The sequence below is a fragment of the Mercenaria mercenaria genome, chromosome 16 (assembly GCF_021730395.1).
Source record: "Mercenaria mercenaria strain notata chromosome 16, MADL_Memer_1, whole genome shotgun sequence".
NCBI classification, from domain to species: Eukaryota; Metazoa; Mollusca; class Bivalvia; order Venerida; family Veneridae; genus Mercenaria; species Mercenaria mercenaria.
Window position 1 is genome coordinate 64,326,871 of NC_069376.1, and position 12,471 is coordinate 64,339,341.

The following is a 12,471-nucleotide window of genomic DNA, read 5'->3' on the forward strand; positions in this document are numbered from 1 at the left end:
AAGCTTTAAAAATCTTCTTGTCTGAAACCATACGACCTAAACTTTTATAATTGGTATGATGCATTGTCTAGTAGTCCTCTACCAAACTAGTTCAAATTATGCCCCTGGGGTTAAAAGAGCCCTGCCAGGGGTCACTTAGTTATTGTATGAGTTATATAGGAAAAATAATTAAAAAATCATCTGATCCTATTTCCAAGACTGTTTAATTATAATTACCTGATGACCCCAAGTAATATGATGTCTCTTGACTGTGACCTTGACCTACTGACCTACTTTCTTGTTTTTGAAGATACAGGCTTGAAATTTTGATGACATACACAGTTTTGCACACAAATCGTAAAACTGAATTTCATTGACCATAAATATAACCTACTGACTTCGTTAATATTTTATCATCAGTTTGACATTTGAAACATGTAGCTCATATTACTCAGTTGAGCAATCCAGGGTCATCATGACCCTCTTGTTATTTAAGTGATGTACTGGTGACAGCTATTTTAAATAAAACTGTTTTGATATGATTTTTTACATTTGAGATTTGTTGAGTAATTTTTTATAAAGATGGTTAAATTAAAAACAAACTTACCTGTGAAGAATGTTCAGTATGGAAGACACATGGCTAAATGGTATTACTTATAGACTTTCTTCTGTACTGTGTATAAATTGCCCAGGTGGTTGGATTCTTTCAAGTGTTCCACACCTCTAACCATAAGCCTGTTAGGCACATATTATTCTTGGAGAGTTGCATCTTGGTTCTCCTCCCACTTGAAACCACATGACATTATCAAAAAATCTGTGTGTCAATAAAGCCAACAAATCCTGTAGTATTACACTTCATTTTGTTTGTTATAAACTTCTTTGATGGGCTAGTAATTTCTTTCTGATTGAACACAATTATAAAACTGATTGGAGACCAGTCTTTTAACAAAACCTTGTCATTGGTTAATTTCAAATTGGTTTCCAGTAACAACCAATCAGATGCTAGAGTTTTTGAGACTGGTCTCAAAGTTGACTGTGTAATATTGAACCCAGTCTGTTTAAAAAAAAGAATGTTTACTGAGTTTGTATTTAATATGTTACATCAATATATGAATTTCAGATCCACAGGAGAGAACAATGATACCGACTTTGAGCTGTCCGATCGAGCATATCCCGCTCTCCTATTTTCTCGGGTGAAAAGCTTCTCAACAGGCACAGATTCCTTCCTTAAAGTTTAAAGATTTTTATCAGTCGCAATGGAAACCAGTTTACAACCATTGTCAGCAGACATCAGTTTGGGTTATTGATTCAATAGTTGGCATTATTTAATTTTATGAACATTTGTTTTAACTCACTGCTTGTGTCCTCTTTCACCTTAGTCTAAGACTTTAAATGCAAATTTATGTGTATGTGTTTTTGTTCCTCTGTTTTACACAGCTGCAAGAAGTTCGCCATATACTTAACAAATTTTCTAACGCAACACTTGTTTTTAGCCAGTATCTTTTATTTACTTTATCAACACTTCTGAAATATTACATAAACTTTGATAAATCTGTAGTTAATAACATGTCAAACTGAAAGGAAAATTGTGGAATGCAATTACGTTTGTGTATCTGAAAAGTTTAACCCATTTTGAAAAAGTTTTTAAAAAAATATATATATATATATATATTGATTGAATACATTTAAGCAACTCACTCGTATTTTTATAGTAAATAGGGTTATCTAAATCTAAGAAATTTTGTTTCAAACTTTATTTTTTGAAGTGTTATGTGAGAAAATAAGTCCAAAATGAACTTCTGCCATTTGTCCCCATTTAGGTCAGAATATTTCACAAGGAGGATAACTTACCAAAGTCACTTGAAAAGATAAATAAGATGAACATTTGCATATTTTTTATAAGTTATATTTTCTGATCCTTCAGAATCATGGAGTACAGTAGTTTTTACTACAATAGAATTCTGCTTAAGCCAGTGCTAGGGGGCATGAAGGGTGTTTCACATTTCAGTCTGTTGTTATGTTGCTTTGTTTTGTTCCATGCTTCCAAAGGGTCTTTTCCCATAATGCATTTGTTATTCATTTCTTTTGTTACTTTTCAATGTCAGAGATACTTTCTACATCAGACTATGATTACATAAAGATTTTCACAATAACTGAAAGTGTATGCAGGTAGCTTGAAATGAGGGAACCATCATTAAATACTCATAATAAATATGTTTATAATGTAGCTATCACATTTTTTTTTATGAACATAAGGTATGGTTATTTTTGGTTAAAGACTTTTTTAAATAACTGTTTTCTAACATATTTACCAAAGGTATGGATTAACAAAGTAGAAAATATTGTTGAATCCAGTGTTTATGAATACCCCCTTTTATGACTCCTATTGCATAAGTGCCTTTGTAATATTGAAACTTGTGTTTTTAAATTATTTAATTATGCATGACATCTATTAAGGTAGCTGTTGTCTCTGTTTTTATTATAAAATAAAAAAGAATTGCGGAACTTGAAATAGTGTAGATACTTATGTAACATGCTGAAAGGTGTTCAAATCAAGAGTTGTGCAAGACTCACCTAGTATTAACTAGGGATGTGACTCACACAAAAAAACTACTGAAGATTAACAATGTTATTTATTGTATGCTGAGTATTTACAAATAAAAGAAAACAATTATGTTAATTAATCCATATTTCAAAAAAAAAGAGAAAAAAAGATATGGGTGAAACAACGCTTAATGCAGTGCCCAAGCTCCTTTTGAGATAACATGAAATCAACAATATGTAGGAACTCTTCTCACGACAATAGGCATTTTTCTCACTACAGTATTTAGGTACTTTCCTCACTTAATTATCATGGAAACAGCACAGATGTTATGTCATTGGTCATAACCCTTAGCAACTGAACTTAACAAGTGTTCAGCAATATCTGTAAATGAATTAACCATAGAGTAATTTCGTAACAAAAAGGATATAATTGGACGTTGTACTTGTGCGATCCAATGAAATTAAATGTAATAAGAACTACTGAATGCGCAAGACTTGATTTACAAGTTTTAAGATAAAAATGGATTAAATGCATCAGTGGTCAGTGTATGTTGAAATGAAATTTATTTCTTTTGAAAAATTCAATACATTTATTTATGTTTTGTGACTTAAAAAATGGGATATGGCCATAAAATGATAAAAATGATAGAATGAACTAAAATTAATTCTCAAAACTTATTTTATTGAAATTTCTTAATAACAGCTTTATTATTATCTAAAGATACGTTAGATGTGTAAAATGAGTAACATTCACAATACTGGAAAAAAATACCTTATGCACTAGAAGATTTTTTTAAGTGCAAGTGCACTTAAATCAGCTATTTTAAAGTCAAGTTTCTGCTTCATGCAACAGTTCAGCATTTTTTTAAAGCTGCAATCAGGAATTAAATTTGAATTGCTGTCTTTAAATTATGCATTGAAATAACTCTTGATGAACTGTACAGTATGAGTACAATGTTAATAAAATGTGATAAAGTCTAAATAAAATAACTAAAATTGCTAAGAACGTTGTTGTACAATATAATAGGTGATCATAAGTTAATAGACAAGTTGAAAAGTTATATGTGTATGCATAAATCTCTACACATAATAGTAAGGGTCTGCATAAAATGTGTGCGAGAAATTTGATGGATCTGATTGATACACTCAAGCCTACATACACATACATTTATGAACATGTACAGACAGATTACATGACTTTTTTTTAGCACTTCAGATTTTTTTTTTTTTTTTTTTTTTGGTCACCAGATTTTTATTGAGTTTAAGAATGAGGTCCTACACTTAGGGTGCCTTCATGAATGAAATTACTCTTCCCCATTTTTACACAAGTACATATAATTTTGTTGATTTGTTTTCAGTATATTTTAGGCAGTAAGACAGTGTTTTATTTACACTTAGGTTATATTTTTTTCTGGACATACTTTTGATGTATTTAACTGTCTGATGCCTTTTAAGTGCAGATGGACAGTTGCCGAAAAAAGGAAATCAAAATGTAAAGGGATGCAGTTTTGTCTAAAGGGCGTTTTTATTTGTAGCTTCACTGTTATTTGTATAATGTTGTACGTTAGTATTTTCATTTAAAACTCATATGTTTTTATTTTTTGCACATTATAAAATGGTTTTTACGGTTGTTACATGTAAAGTATTATTTCTTAATGTTATGATTATAGTTATGTTGCCATATTTTTGAGTTTATACCCGACTCTGGATGTTTGTATATATGTTACAGTAATTTCATGGGTAGTGTCTCAGCTTTGAAGCTATATCAGTTTTGACCTTAGTCAGTATCAGTATAGATAAACCATAAGCAACGGACTTGTTGGTAGTGGTTGGGGGACATTCAAAATTATTTCTTCAAGGTAGAGAGGATTATTTAACAATGGTTGCCAGTGGCCTATATTCAGTAGGCATTCTATGCAGAAAAAAATGCTTTTATGAGTAAAACTTTTAAAATGTTTATTTCCTACAAATTTTGGGTACCGTATTTTGGTGCGTATAGGTCGCACTTTTTCTTCCCATTTTGCTGCCTGAAAAATTTCCTGCGACCTATACGACAGAACATTGCCAGCAGTTTTTTTTTTTTCGGGCCAATTTTCTGACCGTAGCTCTCGCAAAGTTACGTGCATCTGTTACAAACGAACAAAATGGATAAAAAATATCAATATTGGTGGCTTTTCAACCAATAGCGGTTACTTTCAATAAAATATATCGTAAATAACCCATACAGACTATTAAAATTACGAATGACTTTAATTCAAAGATGTTTTTGCAGTCTGAATTACGTTTGTTTCTACTTTCGTTTTACTGGACGCCATTCACATGTACTCCGGGTTGGATAAAATCCGGACAGATCCGTCCTCCATTCCAAACATTGTTTTTACTAATTCTTAGCGTATTAAAAAACTTGAAAGATAATTTTTTACTTTTGATTTTTAAATAAAAGAAAAAAATCCAAAAAGAGATATTTTGTTAATCTTTTTACTCAGAATCAAAAGAATGCGGTTAATTACATGACACGGAAAGGTGTTATAACTGCTGTACAAACAATTCACACTTAAACTTGCATGATAACAGAATGTAAACGCAAACCGTCTGCTGCCAATTAGTGTCGAAAAGCTGCTTTTCTTTGATGTAGTCTGTTACCGATACTACTGTTGGTACGAAATGGTTGGGAACGAAAATAACACTGTCCGATTTCCACCAATCAGGTTCTGATAATAATTCAGTCCGCGGCATCAATATGGCCGCCACCATAACTTTTTAGCCGGTAAATATTAAATATTGCTGGGGAAAAAATGCGAAATTTAAATGCGACTAATACGCTAGAAGTTAAATTTTCCGATCATTTCCAGAGCAAAAATTAGATGCGGACTATACATTACCGCGACCTATTCACAGCAAAATACGGTATGAATATTTTCCACACTGATTGTATTTTTTTAGACTTTAATTTTGTTCATGTGGATAATTTTGAGGTGTGTCTTAGATCAAGGTGTGTCATGAGTGTAGCTGTAACATGATTTTGCTGTGTCACAAGTTGAGCTGTGTCACAGGTTGAGCTTTGTCGCAGGTTAAGCTTTGTCACAATATTGAATTAGGATTGAACTGTGTCACAGGTTACTTTTTTGAAGCTGCTTAATTCTCTCATCTGCTTTACATTTGTTTATCTACAACATGCAAATTTTAGTGAAAATTAAAATTGTAAATATTATTTGATATTCTGGTCTGCTTTGAATTTTGAGTCACTCTTCATATATTAGCAAAATTAAAAGTATTTGCAATATTATCAAATCTGCATGTGTTATGTTTGATTATTATCGAGTTACGACATTCTGTTGAATGCATTCCAAGCTTTATGTAACTTTAGAGTTTTATTATCAAGAGATATTTTTGGACTTTAGAAAGTCATAATGGTAAGTCATTTGACAAATACGCTGAGATGTGTTGAAAAATTCCACATATACATATATACATATATTGACGTTTTTGCCTGTTATGTAAACGTACTGTTGAGACTGAATTTCATTTTTTATTGGTTTGTCCATACTGTGTTGAATTAAGATGTAATTATCTACCACAAAAGTATATTGATAATCCAACATTGATCAAGTTTCAAGCAATTATGGCTAGTAAAGATGAAAAATTGGTTAGGAATGTGGCAATGTACATATGTTATGCACTTGAGAAACGTTTATGTTTAATGTAAGTTGTTCTTTAAAAACTGCTGCTAAACTGTTTACTGTACTGTACTGTTTATTGTATCATCTGATTGTATGTTCGGTTTATGTTATCTGTACCAGGGACAGTGGCCATATAGTGATAAAATGTTTGAGTTGAGTGCAAAGTGTGCTTATTCAGAACTCTTATTTTTTATTGTATTGTTTTATACATGTAGTTGGAGTTTGATTAAACATGCCAACATGTGTATTTCCATGAAATTGCAGACAAGGTTATAGTCTTTAGATACACATGGAAATTAAAAGTTTTAAAACACAAAGCTACATTAATCATAAACCAGTATTGTGTATGACATAAAGGACAGTGAAATTCCTTCTATTACACAACATATTTCTGTTGTGTGACTTCAGCCTAGAGAGATTTTCTACAGCTTTAGTTTCTAGTTTACAGATTACCCATACGTTTTTATAAATAGATAATGTGTAGAAGTCACTAAATTATTTTACTTTTTACTTAAGGCTACTAAGCAGTGAAAACACTGTCTTAATTTGAAAAGTTTACATATATGTGGAGGTTAGCCCATGAAATATAAAGATGTGATTTAGACTGATAAAAAAATGTATTTGTATAAATTGGGGTTAACACCAAATATAAATATGCAGTTAAGACTGATATATAAACATGTATTTGTATAGTTGGGGTTAACATCTAAACTGGTGTGTGTATAGATATTGGTTAAGGCTTCTGTTTTTACATTTACACCAAACAGATGAATTTTTAATTATACATGTTTTTATACATCAGACAAGATTAGACTGTTACTGTGATAACAGAAGGTATGTGAATATTGTATTAATTGGGTTACTCTAAATAATAATTACTGCTTCTTATATCTGTTAGATCATAAATACTCTCAGTTCGAAATTGTTTAGTTTAGTGTTTCCGAGGTCATAGCACTGGTTTGATCACGCTTGTTTATCTATGTCTAGCCTGGGAATCCAGTCTGACAATTTCTAACTTTTTTTCTACCTGCAAATTGATATCAGAAACTCAATGAATGCCAGTTAACACAAATTAGCGCAAATTAAGTGGGATCTTTAATGCATAGATATTAGGACAAGGCACGAATATTATCAACGGCTTCCCAGGCTAACCTATGTCAAGTAATACCATAAAATGCATTTTACTGGATGTTGCTGTTGAAAGCTTTCACAATAGATCTGAATAACCATTAACATTTTAGTGTCATATATTAAGAGAATTGTAACTTCAAAAGCATCCAGGATGTGATAATTCAATACACTAAATCGTAAGTAAAAGAAATGAATAGCAGTTTAGTAATTTACATTTGAGTGTAAAATATTACGTGTTTGTGTTTAAACATATGAAGAACAAAAAGCCTTAGAGCATACTTCAAACTCAAGCATGTATTTCTTATGCAGAAGTTTTGTATCTTTTTTATGCCCCCGAAGGGAGGCATATAGATTTTGAACCGTCTGTCAGTCTGTCCGCAATTTTCGTGTCCGGTCCATATCTTTGTCATCGATGGATGGATTTTCAAATAACTTGGCATGAATGTGTACCACAGTAAGACGATGTGTCGCGCGCAAGACCCAGGTCCGTAGCTCAAAGGTCAAGGTCACACTTAGACGTTAAAGGTCATTTTTCATGATAGTGCATTCGTGTCCGGTCCATATCTTTGTCATCCATGGATGGATTTTCAAATAACTTGGCATGAATGTGTACCACAGTAAGACGATGTGTCACGCGCAAGACCCAGGTCCGTAGCTCAAAGGTCAAGGTCACACTTAGACGTTAAAGGTCATATTTCATGATAGTGCATTGATGGGCGTGTCCGGTCCATATCTTTGTCATTCATGCATGGATTTTAAAATTATTGGGCATGAATGTGTACCACAGTAAGACGACATGTCGCGCGCAAGACCCAGGTCCGTAGGTCAAAGGTCCTAAACTCTAACATCGGCCATAACTATTTATTCAAAGTGCCATCGGGGGCATGTGTCATCCTATGGAGACAGCTCTTGTTTCTAATTGATTTGATTTAACAATTCTTATATACTTATTAATCTCCGAGGCAAAAAAAAATCAAATATTAAAGATGGCTGGTAAGGTTGTTCTTACATTGCAACACAACACATACATGTTTAAAATGCTTTTTATACATGTATAGGTTTTTGTCGTAGATACTAAAGTTTGAGCAGCTTCTACTTTGATATGAAATACATCTAATGTTTTTAAATTCACTAATGACATACATCTTCATACTTCTTTTCTGCAGATTTTTTAGGGGACATTATTGTGGCTTGCTTTTCAGACTGGTAGTGTTATATTGATCTTACAGTATTACGGTTTTGCAGACGTTTCAAGTCTTATGTTTTATTTTCATATTGAATTTTAGTCAACTGTGTTAGGATCTTCACAAATTCCATCAAAACTGCAGTGTTATCAGGGAACTTTAGATTTAAAGTGAGGCATGTTGATTTTAGCCAGATATTTAGACATTACCAGATCCATGAAAATTTTAGTTACAAACATTTAGACTGGTCTAAGAATGCTTTATTTTTTATTGGTGAATTTCAAAACTTTTGCACAGAATCAACCAATCAAATGCTGGAATTTTAAGACTGATATCAAAATTCAACTCTTTAATCTTAAACAAGGATGGGATAGTCTTTAATTTACAATTGTGAATCTTTCATATTAATATTGTCCTACACTTTTGTTGTGGAAAAGCTGTCACTAATTTGTGGAGGGGAATTAGTATTGATCCTAAATCCAGAAACTTTAACAGGTTGCAGGTAGGTTAATGAACTGCTGTATCTAACAGAAATACTGACTAAAACTGGGAATTAAACCAAACCAAACAAAACATGTGGTACAACTCCGTAGATGTTAAAAGATGTTCAGATGCATTGTGCAATAGTTATACTGTGTAAACTCAAGTGTTAGTATTTTTTATTATGATGAAATAATTTTTAAGCTGTTGACAGTAGACAAAATTAAATAGATGTAGCTGTATTTAGAAGCAGGTGTAGCTAGACTCGGATTTTATGTAGAATTTATTGGGATGAGACTTCGTTTTGATTTGATGGAGGTTTTTAACATTTGAAGTAATTTTCTATTAAAATAAGAATATTTTAGTGAAAAATTTTTAACAATAAGAAAAGACCTAATGGTTTAAAAATGTTAGTTTAACTTTTAATTTACTGTCGAGATTTTTTACTCTGTTAAGAATTGTACAAAGGTAAAAACAATGAATTCCAGATTTTTTTTCTTCCCTTCTGTTGTATTATACTTTTACCAAACATTAAAAAAATAGAATTGAAGGAAGAAAACTGCATGTCAACAAGACAATGTCATAATTTTATCTATTCTAAACAACAGGGTGGTTCTTTTTAACTGTACACATATTATATAATATATAGATTGAAGATGTCAGATTATATGTTAAGTGTCCATGTTCATTACATGTCAGATCAATTTGTCTTTGACTTGGGAATATTAGAATTGACATTTTCAAAAAGCCTCCTGTGAAAAAATTGCATCTGGTATTAACCAAGTGAAAGATATTTTAATCTTACACTGAAACAAGGTATTACAGACTCTTACATGCCTGCCTATGTAAGATATGGTATCAAAAGAAAGGGAGATAATGCTGGGTTGTCCTAAGGGTTTGGATAATGCATGTCTTACACAGGCAGACATGTTTGATCATGTTTCTTGCCTACTGTTTTGTCATCATATCATTTTCAAAGATAACACAGATGTTGTATTACAAGTGGCACATGATAATTCAAAATGTAACGTCTAAATGCACGCATGTAGCTTGTCTTTTTTCGTAGGATAATCCCATCTCGCTTACATCCGGTGAAACATTTTTATAGTCTTTTTTCCCACTAGGTAGGGAAGAAACTGGTATCCCCTTTGTCATATGTAGAAGCATATGTGTTATTTTGATGTGTAGTTTGTGTACGTTATATGTATATGTTGCACATAGAATATTTATGATATTTCTACACACTGTGTTAAGTACTTGTGCTAATAAAGGGCTGAAAACTTATGTTTCCTAAATGGGATGTTTATGATCATGCAAATATTAAATTGGTAAAAACACAAACAAGACTGTAATTATTTTTATGCTCCCCGAAGTGGAAGCATATAGTCGCTGCTTCATCCATCCCGTAATTCTTGTCTGGAGTATTTCTCGGCAACCACTGGTTGGAATTTAGCGAAACTTCATATATAGGAAGATTCAAGATGAGATGCGCATATTGTCTTCATGTTCTGGTTGGATGATTTTTCACCAAGTTATTGCCCTTATTCAACAGTAGTATACTACAGTACAATTCTTCTCCGGAGTATTTCTCAGCAATCACTGGTTGGAATTTAGCCAAACTTTATACGAAGCTTCACTATCAAGAAGAGATACTCCCTTGATGTGTAGAATTCCTCAAATAAGGAAGCCATCTAGTTGGCTTGCAGAAAAATGATTGTTCTGCCTAAGTGTCTACTTTAGTGAAATAATGTCCGTAGAGGCACATGGGGTCTTCCTCCACCATCAAAAGCCAGAAAGGCAGCATACAACCTATAAGTGTGTTGATGTGATGTTTAACCCAACAAAAAATTTCCTTTCGCTCGCTGTTGTATACCAAGTTCATTTGAATTGAAGTGAAACTGGAGGAGGAGTTGAGTACAAAATACTTTATATTTTAAGTCCCAAAAAGGGCAACAACTCCATACAAAATAATCGGACATTAAAGTCTCGCCATTATGCTCATGCCCTCTTCATGTTGATAATGTAAACCAAGATTCATCTGAATTCAATGGGGAATATTAGTCAGTTACTTCCCCTGATTATGTCCAAGAAGTAGATTGGTCCTTCCTCGGTTTCTATCGTTGATTTCTTTGTAATTTTCAAAAGTAATATCTATACTAAATTTCATTGGATTGGAAAATGATTAAGGACAGGTTTTCTTTTAGTGGCCCTCTGTTAAATTTAGGTTGGATTAATCATTCTATTTAGAAACCTACTCATAAAAAGCATATTTATTTTGACCAACCGCAACATCTTGGATAAAGGTTATAACGAAAAAGTCAGAGGAATCCAACTGAAAGGGACCAATGTAATATTTGGTTATCCTTGTGCTTTATCATACAACAATTCAAGGGAAGTAACAAGCTAATGTTCCTGATTGAAGTTGTAGGAGGAGTTCAGTTACACAAGATAGTGTGACAGACGGAATGGAGGACAGTTCAAAGTTATATACCTCCCTGGTCTTCAACACAATGGGCGTAATTTTTGGCAGTTATATGATCATGGATGGACAATATCTAGAGCATCGGCAAATAGTTTAAACATATCTATTTTGGAAATTACATTACAATTACATTTCACAAATTGAAAAACATATAAGTACGAAAGGGATTAGAACGAAACAAAACGTATAAAGTTCTTCTCCCTGTATAACAACGATAAATTTATGTACATGGCGGAAGGTTAATACAAGTAGTTATAATAGAATGAAAAGTAAGTGCAATGATCATAAATTATACAGGTTATTGAATATGATTATGATAAAACATATATCAAGGCAGAGGTCTGATAATCTGTACAATGAAATCAGCAATTAAAATATTCAATAACTACAATCATGAGGAAATCAGTTTAAAAAAACAAATATTTTCCAATAGTAATACAAGTATTTGAACTTACCAAATTACTGCCAGGAAACACCTTTGTGGGCATGCATAGTCGTGTTCCCATTTAAAACCAACAGATATTCTTTTAATGAATAGACGATTATACTAATATTTAATGTATACAATTTAAAGGCATCTGAGTGCAACTTGCAGCAAAATTAATGATCTTTTTCCTGAACACATTATTGCAATACTGCTTTATGTACTGTCCACATATGGCTTTTCAAATTTGACTTTTGTGTGCAACGTTTACCACAAATAGAACATTCAAATGGCTTTACTCCAGTGTGGATATGTGTGTGTCGTGTAAGGGCAGACTTGTCATAAAAATGTTTCCCACAGAAGTTACAGGTCAGGCTGCTCACAGCACCAAGAAAACTTGACGACTGTCCAGCATCTGTATTGGAGGTAGGTCTGTTGCCATGGTGAATCGAAGAAGGCACAACTGTTGTATTGTATGAAGGTCTGTTACCATGGTAACCAAATGTATTTTTGGCAGATGTTATGAACCCTTCACCTGAAGAATCAATACATATCATGTAGAAGCTA

The 12,471-nt window shown here is 32.5% G+C and overlaps 2 protein-coding genes across 2 annotated transcripts in view; one reads left to right on the forward strand and one right to left on the reverse strand.

The window, feature by feature from the left end:
• LOC123541300 (F-box only protein 9-like) overlaps positions 1-10,342 on the forward strand; it is a 53,530-nt gene extending 43,188 nt beyond the window's left edge. The window contains exon 15 of the mRNA XM_053525990.1: positions 1,100-10,342. Within this exon, the coding sequence (XP_053381965.1) occupies positions 1,100-1,217 (118 nt within the window). The 3' untranslated portion in view covers positions 1,218-10,342. The remainder of the gene's footprint in view (positions 1-1,099) is intronic.
• Positions 10,343-11,569: 1,227 nt separating this feature from the next.
• The window catches only part of LOC123540335 (zinc finger protein 490-like), a 126,430-nt gene continuing 125,528 nt past the window's right edge, over positions 11,570-12,471 (reverse strand). The window contains exon 5 of the mRNA XM_045325280.2: positions 11,570-12,439. Within this exon, the coding sequence (XP_045181215.2) occupies positions 12,105-12,439 (335 nt within the window). The 3' untranslated portion in view covers positions 11,570-12,104. The remainder of the gene's footprint in view (positions 12,440-12,471) is intronic.